Below are 18813 nucleotides of genomic sequence, written 5' to 3'. Positions count from 1 at the left end.
TGACTTGGTTCTTCAGTCACTTCCCGAGTCATATAGTCATTTTGTTAAAGACTACTATATGATAGATCACAACCTGGCCATTATTAATCTGACATATTTGCTAATTGCTGCAGAAGCAGAAATGATTTGGCGCACTGGTTAAGTAAATTTGATTGGAAGATCTACCTCCCAAATTTCCAAGGACATAGGCAATGACAATGATGATCCAGAAATGATTTCTTCTCCTAAGGGAGAGAAATTGGCCATGGTCAAAAAGTTTGACCATAAGAGAAAGGCCAAGTCTGAGATAGTTCCACGTGTCACTCCTAAAGATTCCATATGTTTCTACTGCCAATTGAAGGGACATTGGAAGCGAAGCTACCCAAATTACTTGAAAGATCTAATAGATGGTAAAGTCAAATTGAATGACTCTACTTCAGGTAAGTCCACTATCTAACTCTATTAAGTTCTTATTTATATATTCTTAATAGAAGAAAAGGAAGGAAGCTTAAAAGAAGAGTAAGTTGAGTCTGATCGTGAAGAGATGGATTTCGGTCGCATGGTTCGATGATCAGATTTTTGAACTGCTGCTTAGGAGTTATGATAGATTGCTTAGGAATATTTAGTAAGATAGTTTTAATTTGTACTTGCGTTGTAAGGACAAGTTTTTAGCATTTTATCAATAAAATTAATTTTTATTTTATCTTATTCCTTGCAATGGTATTTATGAAAATTGGTGTTTATTTCTATTGTTAGCAGTGTTGGAAATGGATTGGATTCTTAGTAATATCTCTTGTGGTAGTGTCATAACTTACCAAGTGAGGAAGGATTCTCGTCACCCAAGTTTCAATTGGACAGAAACTTGGAATCATGCGATTTGAATTGTGTGATGTATGAGAATCTTGATCATTGGGAAATTAAGACTAATTCCTTGTTCACATGTATATGTGAGTCAAGACAAAAGGATCTAGTACACATTGCTGTGAACTGGTCAGATCCACCACAAAGGACGATGAGTCTATTCTTCATGATTTACTATTAGTTCAGTAAATATGGTTATACTTATAAGATTAAGTGTAATTCTGATACCTTGAAAAGTTTCAAAGTACATCAGAACGAATAAAGAAGAATCAATTAGGAAGAAAGATAAAAGTTTCTCCAATCTGAAAGGAAAGGAGAGTACTTTAGTATTGTGTTTTATGATCATCCTAATGATTATGGAACCATGTCACGATTGATCCTCTAAGGACACTTTAGTGCATTTATATGACTAAGAAGATGAATCAGGAATTGGTGAAATGGTTAAATCAAAAGGATGAGTCGTACTTCATTCCAAAATCGAGTTTTAAAGATATGATCTAGTTACTCCAAGGTCTACCTTGAGTAACATGTTCTAAGTAGGTTTATAGCACCATATAAAATGTGGAGTAGAAATGTTTTATAACTATTGCACATTTGAAATTGGTAGTTGTGATGTTTTGGTTAAAACAAAGACCAACTAAGACCAATTACATGAAGTGTTGTCTTGATAAGAACCCGCACTAACTCTTGAATATTTGGTTGTCAAGTAATGTTCCTTGATAGAGAATCTTATATGTCAAGAGGTCAGTGGGAGTCTTGATGATCTTGAAATGTTTAAGGAACTAATCAGGAATAAACCTTTTAGAAATCACTAGCACACGATTTGAGGTTAATAATCCATTGTGTTGACATATTCTTGTTTCTGTGCCCATTCCAAATAAGTTGACTATGCATGTGAGTTCTATGAGTTCTCATTTGATTGCATAAGATAAGGCACCCAGATCAGTGAAAGTTCATTAATCTGCATGGGTGAGCTGCTCAGCAACTTGGAAGCATTTGTAGGCCCTTGTACTGTCAAATGGCAAGAAATTAAGATTAAGCAAGTTTAGTCCATATGAGTTTGAATTTCTCATAAACCTTGTCTTATGATAATGGTTGGAAATGACAAATTCACATGGATAGGAACATGTACACCATAAAATCTAAATGGCAAGAGGTTTCTCTCTAGTTCATGAAAATGATTGTGAGGAAACGCTTTCACTAGTAGATTTTAAAGGATTAGCAGTTGTGATAATTACGTTCTCAAATTCGAGTATGATTATGACATCCCTTTTCATAGTTTGAATTGGGAGAATTGGCAAATAGTTTGAACACTCGGGGCTTATTGCTATAAGTTTTGGAAGAGTTTAGACACACACGTGAGCTATATAATGAAAGGTGTATGAGCTTGAAAAGTCTAGATAAAGACTTATCAAAGCACCATGTATCAGAAATCTGAACTTAGGTAAGAAAGTCAATAAGTATTGATTTCAAGAAGTTCAACTGATTTTTTTTATACATGTCAAAGCTAGTGGGAGCATAATCGTTATGCTAGTAAGAACATAATTATTATTCTAGTGGGAGCATGATCATTATGATGACTGTTGCGAGTTAGCAATGCTAATTATAGGAAACAAAGGTTACAAATTTGCAAAGTTGCAGAATTTGGAAACTGTTTCACTTTAGTAAGATTCTAGGGAGAAGATAATTATACTTCATTTCAAATCTAAAAGTTTAGATTGTAGTTTTAATGGAACTTAGTCATAAACATATATGAATATCATGTTGAAATGTTTCAACATAGGAAATTCTATATATGGAAATATTATAGCAAGAGACTGGTCAAGTATCATGTCTTTATGTAAGACATTATGAATCGTATCCCATATGCTTCGGGTATAGGATCGATTACATATGCTATAATATTCACTCGTTCTAATTTTCTTAATGTCTAGCGCATTAAGAGGGAAAAAGGACTAGAACCAGATATGACTAAAGTTGTTAAACAACTGTCAAGGACAATCTAAGTTTTACCAAAGATTGGTTGCTTGTGGACAATTGGAAGTATAGTACAATCATGGAAGGGCCATATTGACATATTCTGAATAGAGGTAACTCTTGTTCAGAATTGATAGTCATATGGGAATATGGAAATGTTTCCATAGTGGGAGTTAGTTATTGAGATCTATGTGTAAAGTTAGAACCTTTAATGTAAGAAGGATGTTCAAAGGAATGTACTTTAAATGTGAGACTTTGTTTTGTAAACGATTCTCCAATGGAATGCTTTGTAATATCCTTGGCCAAGTCTCTATGACTTTGGTGCCTTGACATTACAAAAGGATCATTGCATGTAAGTTTAGACTCTAACACATTCTGGTAAGTGGCAAGAATTTGGTATTCTTACACTTGTAATAAGAATTTGGAATTGTGAAATGAGCGTTGTTGGAAATGTGTTCGAATGATCTATTTCACAAAGTAAGGACCATAGATAAACATAGTGTGCATGCTTGGAGCATGGGATGACTATTGTTTTAATTCAAGTATTAAGTTGATTGTTCGAAACATTATATAATGGATAAGGTCTAATCAATATGGTGATTAAATAATAAGTGTTTTATTGTTTTATTTATATTCAAAAAGTTTTGAGACCATATTGGATTAGGTTATTCTTGTGTTTCACTTCGCATGTTTTACTTCCCGAATAATAAGATTATTCAGACATCCACAGTCGTTCATACTTTGGAAGTAAGTAGTGAGGTAAGACTGTCATGAATCTGAATGTAGATTGTGTAAGTGCTTAGACATGGAAAATGTTTTCTGCAGTGTTCATGAGTACTCCTGAAATAAGAATTTGAGTATTGGATTAAACCCACGCTCATTTGAATCACTTCACAGATTTTATCATGAGTGATTGTGAGACGATAATATCTTATATTCTTGAAACAGAGACATATAGTTGTTGTTTACAAGTCGGTTGCGCATTGATAATACGTAAACGCCTCAGTAACTTGATGTTATAAAACGTATTGTTGTGTGTGATTTGATGAGTAAATAGTACAAGCATATGAGTCGAATTTTATCCATTCCTTTTACCCTTAATGGGATAAAAGTGATATTTGTGGGCCCCTCGATGATTTAGTGATGACACCCTAAGCGCTTGGCCAAGCTTGGACTGATTTGATTTGTTCAATTAGTCAGTCATCATAAATCGGAAATCGGGAATTAGAACTTGGACAGATAGAATGATTATAATCCATGTCTTAAACAAGGAATTAGGGTTTCCACCTGAAAACCCTAGTAGCCCACAACTATTTAAAGACCCTCTTGCTTAGATTTTCGGCCACTCTGACCTTTGCAAGAACCTTATCCAAATTCTAAGCATCTCTCCTTCATCCTTGTTGCACTGCGTGTTTGTGACCCCATTAGAGGTGCAACACTTGGGGCACTAGGCTTTCAAGAGTCAAGGACTTCAACGATTGTCTTTTTATTACAATATAACAAGTGAGGTAATCTTTTAATCCTATTTCATATGCGAATTTCGAAATTGTATGCTAATATATAGGATTATTGCTTTGGTGTTCAGATTTGTATGTTCAATAGAGAAAACTTATATCCAAAGAAATTAGGGTTGCATGATCACATAGGATTGTAGTTATGCTCAAAACCCATCAAAAACAACATTTGTATTCCATATTAAAGTTTGAATACAAGGTACTTACATATAATAATAGTACATGAATTGCCTTAATAGGTAGGCAGACATAACAAAACCAGTAAACTAGATTGCCTAAAATCCATGATTATCCATCATCTGAATGCTTAAAGGAAGCACTTCCCTAAGAATACATGTAGTTTTGATGGTTAACATAAGGTTGGTGAGAGTTCCAGGTTTTCTGCTAACAGTAGTGGTACTTTTAAAAAGTCTAAAAAGTATTTTCCTAGTAAGTATAACCATCCTAAAAACAGTAATTGTAAAGAGTCTTCGAATAAGCTTTGAAAACCCAAAATGTATCTTTGCATAATTAAATCCATACTTCAAATAGTTTTGAAGGTAACCAAGTCCATGGTTTGTAGTAAGAGAGATAGATTCTAGTTAATGTTTATAGTGAGTCCTATAACCGATCTATGTGATTGAATGTGCCACCTACAAAGCTTCATTATACGTCGTAGTAACGACAGTAAATACTTATCACCCACTTCGATTGATCGGTCGAGGTTGTTGCTAGCAACCGCAGGTGGGGATGTCAAACCCGTATAGATCTACACATACGTATCTTGCTCTGAAGATTAATGGTTATAGTAGTGTGGGTATGCTAAGTGTTTAGACTTAGCTAATGAATATAGTCTCACTAAAAATTCCTTAACTAAGGTATTTGAATAGCTCTCATCCCTAACTTATAAGTGGATAAGTTACTAGGCCTAATGAATTATATAGAGTTTATAAAAGCCGAGTATATCTGGTATATATGTATAGTATAATGTACTCGATTTTATAAAGAGGTATGTCTCAAGTAATGTTCATGTATAAACTTTATAATATACATGCTTTGTAATAGTTTGAATCCTTGAAATACTACAAAGTTTTATGGCATATTTTATGAGATGCGATGTCACATAAAATCATAGGGCTTTGTAGTAAAATGTCATGTTATTTTTATTACTTGTATCATTTTAACAACATAACATATGTATATCGAGGTTTAAAACTAGTTTATGGGTCCATAACATATATATGTCAAATCAACATTTTATAAACTGGTTATAGTTTTCACATAAAATGATAACATTTTATGTGTGTTTTTGCATAAAATAGTATAGGTAAGCACATGCATTCTCCCCTAAAGCATATATATAAATATAAAAGAAGGGTCGTAACACTCACCTTAATGTGTGATTGTCGGTTTATTTCAAGAAACTTGATGCGAGAAACCGCAAGTTGTCGATTCTAAAATGAACTGTCGGGACTAATTTAGTTACCTAATTAACCAAAAAGAAAGTTTTTATATAAATTAATAAGTTTGGGGTTGTTTTGTAACTTAACTAAACTATAGGGTTATTTGTTAAAATAAATAAATTGAATGGGACCAATTTTTTTAACCATTTCCAAAGGAGGGCCTGAAATGGTTTATTTTAAATCCAACTTTGAGATTTGGACTCATTTTGTAAAGAATTTCAAAGGAGGGGTTTTTTTCTATTTAATGGGAAATGAATTTTTGGAGGTTAGTACTTGTTTTGTAATCAATTTTTCATGGGGGGTGGGTTTTAAATATTTCGAAATGAAGATTGATGAGGAGGGTCCTCCTCTTCTTGTTATGTATGCATGCACGAAGCAGCAAACAAAAAAGGAAATGGGTATTCGATCTTCGATGGGTTACGGACAAAGGGGACATGAAGAACACACAAAAACATACTATGGTGGTGAAGAACTTACAAAGCAGTTGCAGTCAGTGGGTGGCGGAGGGTGCCAGAACAGCAGTGGCCGAAGACAGTAGGGGGCGGAGCTGCTATGGCAGCCTCCTGCTGCATTCATTCTTCGGTTGTGATCAGCGAGAGGGGGATGGGAGGTGGGAGTGGGTCAAAGTGTATGTTTCAGGTGGTGTTTCCTTGCCAAATCAGTAAAGAAAGAAGGTGGAGAAGTGATGGTTCGGTGGTGGCTTCTTGGTGGTGTTGTGGAGGTGTAAACAAAGAAAGAGAGGAAGTTTTAGAGAGCTGTGATTTTTGGTGATTCAAATGGGATGAATTGAGATCGATTTATAGTGAAATTGTTCCCCTATAAGTCCATGCAAGGCCATGCCTTGATAGAAGGTTACACACTTCACTTAGTCATAATTAGTAGTTTTAGGAAGTTTTGCACTCAAAGAAGAAGAAGAAGAAGAAAAGAGGTAAGGTGGTGTACGGGTGCATGGGCCAAAGAAGAAAGAAGTGGTTGATTTGGAATATCTCTAGCATGCACATGTGGGCTCCAATAGTGTAACCATTTCAATAAATTCCCAAAACAATCATAGTTTGGTGTATCGAGATCCCGACATCGAATAATATTTCTGAAAGTGTCGTATGAAAGGTCCGAGTTGAAGGATTCCGAAAACCAGAACAGATTAATTTTTGGAGTTGTAGAACTCCAGGAAATCGAATTTAAAGTTTCACGTCAAAATGGCCAGAAACGCTCGATTTTTTTGACTTTTGCAAATATTTTCGCTAAAACTATTTCGAGCATGAAATTAAATATTATACCATAGCCTGAGTCCAAAAACGCTCTCATAATTTCCATCTGATATGTGCAAGTGCCTCAACGGATCGATTCGGTTTTAGCAGCTTAAAGAAAATGAGTGTTTTACTGGTTTGTTTTCTTATAACTGTTGTAACTTTTGTATACGAACTCCATTTTGGACGTTCTTTATATTTTTGGAAACAGGGGAACATATACTATGAGACTAGTATGTTTGCTTTGCTCACAAGCTGCTTAATACGAATTTTCAGTTTTCCAGACGTATTAATTAGGGTTGCAGTTTGAGCTGTTTGATTCGTTTGACAATTTACACATTCGGAAGTAAGATATCATACTGGTATCTTATAATAGTTGTATTGAAATTATTTAATTTAAAAAAAAGTGCACTAAAACTCAATGAGTCGAATTACAATGAGATTTACCGTGAGTTGACTGTCCATAGTTTTAGACCTAAATTATGGGATGTCACCTTACCTTCCTGTTAAGGGAATTTCGTCCCAAAAATATTAAGTTCTAGGTTACTTTGTTCCACTATTATTTTGTTCCTTTAGTGAAGGGAGCACCGTTGAATAGTTGCGGGTACTTTTGTTTCATCTGACCCTCACGTTCCCAAGTAAATTACAGCCCTCTATGAGAGTTCCATCGGACGTTTACTATAGGTATGCGGCTTTGTTTGTGGCTTTTGATTTCTCAATCCATGATCTCCAACGGTTCCTCCACGAAGTAAAGTTTAGATTTGACCTGGATTTCATCGAGTGGAATGACGAGGTTCTCTTTAGATAGACGCTTTTTGAGATTGCACACATGGAAGGTATCATGAACTTTGCTGAGTTCTTGAGGTAACTTGAGCTTGTAAGCCACCAGACTAACCCTTTCCATGATTTCGAAAGGTCTGATGTAATGGGGATTTAGTTTACCTTGTTTTCCAAATCTGATGACACCATTCCATTATGCAACCTTTAGTAGGACACGGTCTCCTACTTTGAATTCTAATGGTTTGCGTCTTATGTCAGCATAGCTTTTCTGCCGACTACGTGTTTCCTTTAATTGTTCCTTTATTTGGAAGATCTTCTCCATTGATTCGTGAATGATCTATGGACTAGTGAGTAGAGTATCTCTAGCATGCTTTTTAGCTAGTTGAGTATCTCCAAATTCTGCCCAACATATTGAAGAACGACATATACGTTTGTACAAGGCCTCGAATGGAGTATCCTTTATGCTAGTGTGATAACTATTGTTGTATAAGAATTCAACAAACAACAAGTGAGTGTCCCATTCATGTCCAAAGCCTATCACATAAGCACGAAGCATATCTTCCAAAGTTTGTATTGTTCTTTCGCTCTGGCCATCCACTTGAGGATGGTAAGTTGTACTCATATCGAGTTTGGTTCTTAGGGACCTTTGTAGTGATTGCCAAAATTTGGAAGTGAATCTGCTATCTCGGTCCGAGATAATAGATATTGGCACACCATGTAGTCTTATTATTTCCTTAAGATAGGTCTTGGTGAGTTTCTACATCTTCTCAGTTTCTTTGATGGCTAGGAAATGGGCAGACTTGGTTAAACGGTCAACCACTACCCAGATGGTGTCATAACCGCTTCATGTTTTTGGCAGCTTTGTTATGAAGTCCATGGTTAGTTGTTCCCACTTCCAATATGGGATTGATGGCTGTTGTAGTAGACAATATGGCTTCTGGTACTCTACTTTGACTTTGGAGCAAGTTAAGCATTTACTAACATAGGCGGCAATATATGCCTTCATGTTGGGCCACCAATAAATCTTTTTGAGATCAATATACATCTTATATGATCCAGGATGTATTGAATACCTCGATTTCTGAGCTTTGTTTAAAACTAAACTCCTGACTTCACCAAGCTTTGGAGTCCAAATTTGGTTCATAAAAAAATATGTTCCGTCTTCCTTGAGGTCGAACGTTTATCCATACCTCGGAGGTTTTATTCCATGATATTTTCGAGTTTTAGTGCTTCTAGTTGGGCATCTTGAATTTGGGTGGTGAGGTTTTAGTGGATGGTTAGGGTTAGAGCCTTTACACGAAGTGGATTTGCTTTCTCTTTCCTGCTTAAAGCACCTGCCATGACATTTGCTTTACCACGATGATAATCAATTTTGCATTCGTAATCATTTAGCAATTTGACCCATATTCATTGTCCATGTTGAGCTCCTTCTAATCAAAGATGTGTTGAAAACTGTTGTTGTTGATGAACACGACACACTTTGTTCCATACAAGAAGTGCCTCCAAATTTTTAAAGCAAACACTACAGCTCCTAACTCTAGGTCATGGGTAGTGTAGTTTGTTTCGTTTGGTTTAAGTTTCCGGGATGCATATGAAATGACCTTATTCCTTTGCATCAGTACGCATCCTAACCCTTGGTGCGAGACGTTGCCGAATACTACAAAGTCTTATGTTCACTCAGGAAGAGACAAGATTGGTGCACTACACAACAATTGCTTCAATTTCTGGAAGGCAGATTCTTGATTGTCTCCCCAATCAAACTTTTTGTCTTTCTGGGTTTGCACGGTGATAAGCTTAGCTATTTCGAAGAAGTTCTTGATGAATTTCCGATAATAGTACGCAAACTCTAGGAATTGGCGTATTTCACTTGGTGTCATTGGTGCTTTCCAATCCTTAACCGCTTCGATCATTGTAGGATCGACATGAATCCCTTTACTACGACCACATGGCCGAGGAAATGCACTTCGTTAATCCAGAACTCACATTTAGAAAAGTTTGCATAAAGTTTCTCTTTTCTTAACAGTTTCAGAATTAAATGCAAGTGTTGTCCATGTTCTTCCTTCGTTCATGAATATATCAATATCTCATCGATGAACACGATCATGAACTTATCCAAGTAGGGTTTACACACCTGATTCATAAGGTCCATGAATACGACTGGTGTGTTGTTCAGTCCAAATGGGATAACCAGAAACTCGTAGTGATCATAGCAAGTCCTAAATGCCGTCTTTGGAATATCTGCTTCTTGGACTGTAAGTTGATGGTAGCCGGATCTTAAATCGATCTTCTAGTAGTTGCATGATCCATGTAGTTGGTCAAACATGTGATCGATCCTCAGGAGTGAATATTGGTTTTTTTGGTGAGTTTGTTCAACTCTTGATAGTCGATGCACATTTGAATGATACATCCTTCTTTTTGACAAACAATATCAGGGTGGAGAGAAACTTGGCCAGATAAATCCTTTGTCAACAAGTTCTTGAAGTTGACTGGATAGTTCTTGTTTCTCCGATGGAGTTAGGCGATAAGTAGAGCTTGCCACTGGTGATGCACCCGAGATTAGATCGATTCGGAATTCGACCTGTCTGACTGGAGGTAGTCCAGGTAGATCTTCTGGAAATACGTTCGGGTAATCGCATACTTGCGGTATGTCTTTAATTTCCTTACCCATGCCTTGCATATCCACCACGTGGGCCAAGAAAGTGAAGCACCTTTTCTGCAAATACTTCCTTGCCTTCATGAAAGTGATGATTATTAGGTTCTTCCCTGATTTATCTTCGTATATCACAAGTTCTTTGTTGTTTGGTAAGGTTAGTTGAACGGCCTTTTCGTAACATAAGACTTTCGCTCGTTGTAGTGATAACCAATTCATTCTGATGATCACATCGAAACTTTCAATGGTCATTGGCATTAGGTCGACATGGAAGACATGATTATTCATGGTGAGAAGGAAATCGGTGAGTATCTCTAAAGTGCTTTCTATTTGACCATTTGCTAATTGTACCATGTAAGCTTCATTAAGTTTTCATGATTTATGATTTATCATTCTTCTAAACTTATGGGAAATAAAGCTTCTATCGGCACCAGTGTCAAATAATACGGAACCCTAAATATTATTGATAGGAACTGTACCAATAACCACAGTTGGTTCCTAACATGCATCTCCCGCGCCTATCACAAATGCCTTTCCTTTACCATCCTGGTTCTTCAGTTTAGGGCAACCCTTCTTGAAATGCCCTAGTTGGTTGCATTTAAAGGAGTTTCGGCTTCCCCCTACAGCAGTGGTTGAGGTTGTGTTGATTGGGGATTTTCTGCAAAACTTATAGGTGTGGCCCATCAAATTGCAGATGCGATAGATCAAGCAATTTCCAATAACGTGGAAGTTGCATTTGGTACAGTGGGGTAAAGTTTCAGAGTAGGGCTTTGTTGAAGTGGGATTGTTTATGATTGTGGCATACATAACCACAAGTTCTGGATTGGGCTTGCGATGCTTGAGGTTCCCTTTCGATTTCCCAGGGAACTTCCTTTTTGTACTCCTAGATTGGTTCTTCTCCTTTGGCGAGGTCATGGTACCTCGACGGATACACTGTTCAGTGAATGATAGGCCAATTTCTTAGCACTATCAAAAGTGGCGGATCTGGATGTAGTAACTAGACCTTGGACTAATGAAGCTAGTTCCCAGATGTATCTTTTCATCTTTTTGTCTTCTGGGGTCACTATTCCCGTGCAAAGGTTTGGAAGATCATTGAATCGGGAGGTGTAGGCAACCACCTCTGATCCTTGCATGGTCTGATTCCAAAGCTCCTGCTCTAGATCCTGCACTTCCTGTTGTGGGAAGTACTCCTTGATCATCATCTGTTTCGGAGGTTCCAACCCATGTTATAAGCTTCATTGATTCTCATGGACTTAGCATGGGTATTCCACCAAGTTAGGGTGGAATCAATTAGTGTGCATGTAGCATACTTGACTCGGCAGTCATCAGAGCAAGAACTAATGTGAAATACTGCCTCCGTCTTTTCTATCTAGCAGGATAGACCAACGGCTCCTTTCACGTCGTAGAAGGATCGGGGTTTATAGCCCATGAACTCCTTGTATGAGCAATTTTTAGAGTTGTTTTGGTTAATGACTGGAGTGTCGCCAGCATTTCTACTATTCTCGGTATTTTCGTTCCAGTCGGCCTCTGTGACATCCCCATTTTCACGGCTAGAAAAGACCGATTTTGTTTATGCTTTATGAAAATCAGAGTACTTCTTTTAATAAAAATGTTGCAGAATTTGTTCCCAGTAAAACATGATAAATACGTTATCAAAGCATTTCCGAAGAAATGTATTTTTATTCATTTTTAAAACGTTTGGGATGTCATCGTCAATACAGAAACATAAGCATAAACAGAACTTACATTCATTTACACTAGTGATCTACATCTCTTTTAAATCTCTCAGTGTAATGTAACTTCATATCGACACCTGTGATAGAAATAAGCTGGAGTGGGTCAGGTTGGGAAACCTGGTGAGTACATAGGGTTTTCAACCCACAATAATATAATTATTATGTTTAAACATCAAACAATCAACCCAATTACCCATCCCCATTATCTTCTTTACTCTTAAGGATGTACCCTAAGAATCAACTATTCCTCGTTCATTCATTCCTAAGGATCATCCTAAGAATCGGCACGAAGTCCATCGTCACCGGGGTTTAGGCACTAAGTCTGCATAGTCGCCAGGATTTATACAACAGGTTTTAAGTCTGCATAGTCGCCAAGGTTTAGGCACTAAGTCTGCATAGTCTCCAGGGTTTATACAACAGGCACTAAGTCCGCATAGACGCCAGGGTTTTGGCACCAAGTCTGCATGATCGCCAAGGTTTAGGCACCAAGTCTGCATGATCGCCAGAGTTTTGAGTACACCGGGTGAACACATCGTTCACAACACCTACAGGTTGCGAGCCTGCTAGTGTTCCACTGGACTGTCTAGAATAGTCCGTGGTTGTCATCCATACTCTGCTAGATGACGGGGCCAACATTTGGGAACAAGGCTTCTCACATTGTCCACCTCTCACCCTTACCTCATGGTCTATATCACCTCTCAACTCATCATCCAACTCATATTTCATCTACCCACGTTTTACCCAACATATTATGTAGATATAAATACATATACAGTTTAAATCATATAAAACTTGTATAAAATCGTTCATCCAGCATAGATAGAAAGTATACAGATAATATGCACACATAGCACGTAATTTATATAAAATACTTCATATCTATGTGTAAGATGAAAGTAACTATGCACTCACTTGATAAGGTGGTGACTCGGTACTCGGACAACGCTTCGTTTACTTTAAAATAATTTCCTTCGACGAAACCTAGTATTATTACCACTAGATTTTAGTCTAATATTTACCGTGACTAATTATTAGTCTTATTATTATTATTATTATATAAGCGTTTAAACAATACTTTCCAACCACTATGTACAGACAGGGGCCAGAAATAAAACACCGGAGGGCAGGACCATTTTGGCATATAGCACTTCTGAAATCCAACAACCCTATGCGGCCCTTTAAACCAGATTCCCCGTACCACGAGTAGTTAAAAAAATATTATAACGACACTTATATAAGCCATAATAATAGCTCAAATATTTATTATAAGTTCATAATAACAATACTAATTTTAAATATAAGCTATATTAAAATAGGTAAGCATAACTTACTTACAAAAGGGTTTTAGCTAGGAGTCGGGCTCTGCAGGGGCAGAACTTCGTCGCTAAATCTTTCTAAGAAAGATTCGTGCAGCACTTCAGCGCTCACCTTACTATACTAAAACTACAGAAAGAGAAGTCGAATCACGAGGGACCGAAATGCTCGGGGGATAAGAAGAGAAAGACTCTTGAATCAAGAGAATGGTGCAAGAAATATGAGAGCCCAAGCCTCTTATTTATAGTAATTGAATTTACAAAAACTACCCTCCATAATTACTTAATGACCTTATAGTTATATAAACGACTAAACACCCCTTCATAATACTATTTTAAATAGATTTAATGATATTTGTACTAAACTAATGTCGAAAGTACTCAACACTAGTCTTATAATAACCGCATCGTCGATACCTTTCTAATGATATATACATTTGTATATATATGTGTACGTATATATGATTTTTACTTTATTTTAATACGTAAATATGCTATTATAATTTGTAACTCGTCATACGAACTCCATTTTTGATGTTCTTTATATCTACGCGTTGGTATTTACGAGTACTACAACTTTCATTTAGACGCCGTCAGCTAATTCTTATTCTATCTCAGATTTACAAAACTGTATCGAATTTATCGCGCTCGAAGAGTAAGGACCAAGTTTCGTCCATGTATTTAACATACGAGCTCTACTCTCGACATTCTTTATATCCACGTGTAGGTAAAAACAAGATCTAAAACTTTCATTTAGACTCCGTCGGCTAATTCTCGACCGATCTTAAAGTTAACAGTAGGAGGAGATTATACTGTTAAATGTCAGCGTAAAATTCATAACTTCTACATACGGACTCGTTTTCGTCTGTCTTTTTACCGTTGAGTTCCTATTAATGAGATCTTCAACTCTCATTTAGGTCGCGTAGGCTAAAAACCGCTCGAACTAAAATTTGAGTTTCGGGCCGTGCACTGCTATGCCAAATCTTAGAAAATTCATAGCTTCCTCATACGAAGTCAGATTTGGGCGTTCTTTTTTTTATGTTCTCGGTTTAACGTATACTACAAATTTTGTTTATATCACTAAGGCTAAAAAGTCTTCTACCATAAATTCACTATTTACGTCTCCCAGTGCCGTGTCGGTATTGTCGTAAAACTTCGACGGGCCATAACTTCTTCGTTATAACTCGGATTTCGGCGTTCTTTATATGTACGGAACCCTTGTAAAATATACTACAACTTGGTTAAGATGTATCCTTCTAAATAATCTTCCATCAAAAACTCATTTTTGATGCTCATCGTCTCTAAATTGACTAGCCCGGATCTGCGGGCGTTACAATTATCTCCCCCTTAGGATGATTACGTCCTGGAATCATCAACGAAACAGGGTTGTATAATGACTCCGTACATTATCTCTTTATCCTAGGTAATAATCGTAACTTCTATGTTCCTTCGAATGAGTATCTAATTCTTGGACTTCTCGACTGCAGACGATGCTCGATCTTGCACTTGCTCCTTATCTCACGTTAGACTCCAAATTATGACCTTCAAGTCACAATCTCGATCCTTACTGGATACGAACTTAAGATAAGTTTTTTTTTATTACTACAATGGAACGATGTGTCATATTCTAATGACCTATCATCGTATGTTGCAACGCTTAGACTCAGGTCTCTTAGAGTCTTCCAGAACAGACTATACTTTCGTTCATGTTCTAATCTCATCTTAAAAGGTAGCATTTATAGCTACAAGCAACTTTTCGCGATACCTCTACTGATCGCTTTTTATTTCAATCTTCCGTCTTAAGTCAGATGCTACATCGAACTTGATTCTCTAAACCACATAACATACTCAGCGTAGTCGGACTCAATTTGATATGACCACTAGGGTCAGAATAACAATCATCTTCTTAGTCATTACCGAAACGATGGTAACGACATACTGGAATAAAATGAAATCAATTACTAGCTCCTTGGTAACCTTGTGGCTTTCCCTGATCCAAGCGTGAGTCATGCGTGCTTCCGGTAGTATAGGCCTCTACTACCATTCACACCTACTCATACTCGTCCCAAGTATTGTCTCGCAGTTTTCCAAGTCATCATACAAGAAAATCACATAACAACTTAACACACCAGATAACAAAATGAAAGTTTTATATTATTCCTTGAAACGATTACATAGGTGTTCAAGTTCACCCTAGACTATGCCTCTAATAGGCTACATCATACGATACTATGGCTACTGCATAACTCGATCTTCGGATACGAAGTCCTCATCCTCGATTTCTCGCGTCGTTTTCTGGCTCGTCGAGGATCATGTGGAATGCCCTTGGCCTTGGTGGCGTTTTTGGCCTTGCTGCCTCGTTTTTCTTTGGGCAGTCTTTAGAAACATGCCCTTCTTTGTGACATCTGTAGCACACCCTCTTGTTGGATGTACACTTGCTGGCGTAATGCCCTGTCTTTCCACATTTGTAGCAAGTCACTTCCTCGCTACATTTCCCAAAGTGTTTATTTTTACACTTCTCGCACCACTTAGCTTCACCTCCTCCTCCTCCTTCAGTCTTTGAGAATTTCCTTTCTTTGTTGGATTTTGAAGATCCTTCGTACTTCCTTTTCTCGCCAACTTCAGCTCTCTCCAGACCTTTTTCCCTAATATGGGTCTCAACATTCCTGGCTGCTCTAACGGCTGTCTTTAAAGTAGTTGCCATTTTAACCGTTGGGCCAAAGTCTATTGGCAGTCCGTTAGCAAACCTATCTATCTTGGAAAGTTCAGTAGGCACCAAGTAGGGAAACAGCTTCATCCTCTCGGTGAATGCGGTGGCATACTCATCGACACTCATATTCCCTTTCTTCAGGTTCTGAAACTCGTTGTTTAGGTCTATCAGATCTATCTCTGAGCAGTACTGCATTTTCAACTGCGCCACGAATGCTTCCCAAGACATTCGCATGGCTTCTCCTCGTGGCATTGTATTTGCCAACAACTTCCACCAACTTAGCACTCCAGTCTTTAGTTGTCTGACTGCAAAGACTGTCTTTTGCTTGTCACTACAGTCACAGCTCTCAAACACCATCTCCATTTCGAAGATCCAGTCCATAATCTCAACCGACTTCGGGCTTCCAGAAAGGCTTGGTAGCTTGGCTCCCAAGAAGTTCTTATACATTCGTCCATCCTTGTCATTTCCCCTCTTCGGCCCATTCCTTCGTTCTCCTTGAGTCCCAACTTGACTCACAGGGCGACTATAGTTCCCTTCCTCCGATTGCTCGGGAATCAGCTCAGGTCATGGTAGGTTCGTCCCTATTTTCATGTAACATCCTTCTCATTTCTTCCCTTTGTTCAGCTAACATAGCCTGAATCATGGCTTGTACTCCAGCCATGGTGATTGGTTCAGGTGCAACTTCTACTACAAACAGGTATTTGCTCAATCACTGGGGTCTGTTGATTCCTATTTCCATTTGCTTTCCCGATTCCGCTTCGGGTTCTTGCCATTTCAATCTATACACAGTTCGGTGTGTAATGACGAGAATTAAGATAGGAAATATTTTATTCACGATCGACGTGTAAATCTCTCTATTACTCCGAAAAGTTACATGCCAGTTCTAATACCGTAATTAAACGTTTAGAAATCTGAGCACATAAAATTTCCAGATCCGGTCGGCAACAGACCATAGATCCGATCAGACATTTAGCATCATAAATCATTTAGCACATAAATTTTATTACACACACTCCTCACAATCATTGCTTAGCATTCTAAGTTTAAGTCTAGAAATAAATCCATATTCCTAGTTCGCTTAAACTAATGCTCTGATACCAACTGTGACATCCCCATTTTCACGGCCAGAAAAGACCGATTTTGTTTATGCTTTATGAAAATCAGAGTACTTCTTTTAATAAAAATGTTGCAGAATTTGTTCCCAGTAAAACATGATAAATACGTTATCAAAGCATTTCCGAAGAAATGTATTTTTATTCATTTTTAAAACATTTGGGATGTCATCGTCAATAAAGAAACATAAGCATAAACAGAACTTACATTCATTTACACTAGTGATCTACATCTCTTTTAAATCTCTCAGTGTAATGTAACTTCATATCGACACCTGTGATAGAAATAAGCTGGAGTGGGTCAGGTTGGGAAACCTGGTGAGTACATAGGGTTTTCAACCCACAATAATATAATTATTATGTTTAAACATCAAACAATCAACCCAATTACCCATCCCCATTATCTTCTTTACTCTTAAGGATCTACCCTAAGAATCAACTATTCCTCGTTCATTCATTCCTAAGGATCATCCTAAGGAATCGGCACGAAGTCCATCGTCACCGGGGTTTAGGCACTAAGTCTGCATAGTCGCCAGGATTTATACAACAGGTTTTAAGTCCACATAGTCGCCAAGGTTTAGGCACCAAGTCTGCATAGTCGCAAGGGTTTATACAACAGGCACTAAGTCCGCATAGTCGCCAGGGTTTTGGCACCAAGTCTGCATGATCGCCAAGGTTTAGGCACCAAGTCTGCATGATCGCCAGAGTTTAGAGTACACCGGGTGAACACATCGTTCACAACACCTACAGGTTGCGAGCCTGCTAGTGTTTCACTGGACTGTCTAGAATAGTCTGTGGTTGTCATCCATACTCTGCTAGATGACGGGGCCAGCATTTGGGAACAAGGCTTCTCACATTGTCCACCTCTCACCCTTACCTCATGGTCTATATCACCTCTCAACTCATCATCCAACTCATATTTCATCTACCCACGTTTTACCCAACATATTATGTAGATATAAATACATATACAGTTTAAATCATATAAAACTTGTATAAAATCGTTCATCCAGCATAAATAGCAAGTATATAGATAATATGCACACATAGCACGTAATTTATATAAAATACTTCATATCTATGTGTAAGATGAAAGTAACTATGCACTCACTTGATAAGGTGGTGACTCGGTACTCGGACAACGCTTCGTTTACTTTAAAATAATTTCCTTCGACGAAACCTAGTATTATTACCACTAGATTTTAGTCTAATATTTACCGTGACTAATTATTAGTCTTATTATTATTATTATTATTATTATTATTATTATTATTATTATTATTATTATATAAGCGTTTAAACAATACTTTCCAACCACTATGTACAGTCAGGGGCAGAAATAAAACACCGGAGGGCAGGACCATTTTGGCATATAGCACTTCTGAAATCCAACAACCCTATGCGGCCCTTTAAACCAGATTCCCCGTACCGCGAGTAGTTAAAAAGATATTATAACGACACTTATATAAGTCATAATAATAGCTCAAATATT

The 18813-nt window shown here is 37.4% G+C and overlaps 1 protein-coding gene across 1 annotated transcript; it reads right to left on the bottom strand.

Annotated features, from left to right (window-relative positions):
* Positions 1 to 10228: 10228 nt before the first annotated feature.
* LOC145140645 (uncharacterized) lies at positions 10229 to 10804 on the bottom strand. The gene has a single exon (XM_079074064.1). The coding sequence runs from the start codon at positions 10802 to 10804 to the stop codon at positions 10229 to 10231; it is 576 nt and encodes a 191-aa protein (XP_078930190.1).
* Positions 10805 to 18813: the final 8009 nt, after the last annotated feature.

Source organism: Lactuca virosa, chromosome 9, assembly GCF_052849685.1.
Source record: "Lactuca virosa cultivar CGN04683 chromosome 9, Lactuca_virosa_CGN04683_v6, whole genome shotgun sequence".
NCBI lineage: Eukaryota > Viridiplantae > Streptophyta > Magnoliopsida > Asterales > Asteraceae > Lactuca > Lactuca virosa.
This window is presented reverse-complemented; position numbering and strand designations above follow the sequence as displayed.

What these genes read in the sequence shown, in the direction of transcription:
- LOC145140645 (XM_079074064.1), bottom strand. Translation starts at nt 10,804, where the DNA reads ATGGTACAATTAGCAAATGGTCAAATAGAAAGCACTTTAGAGATACTC.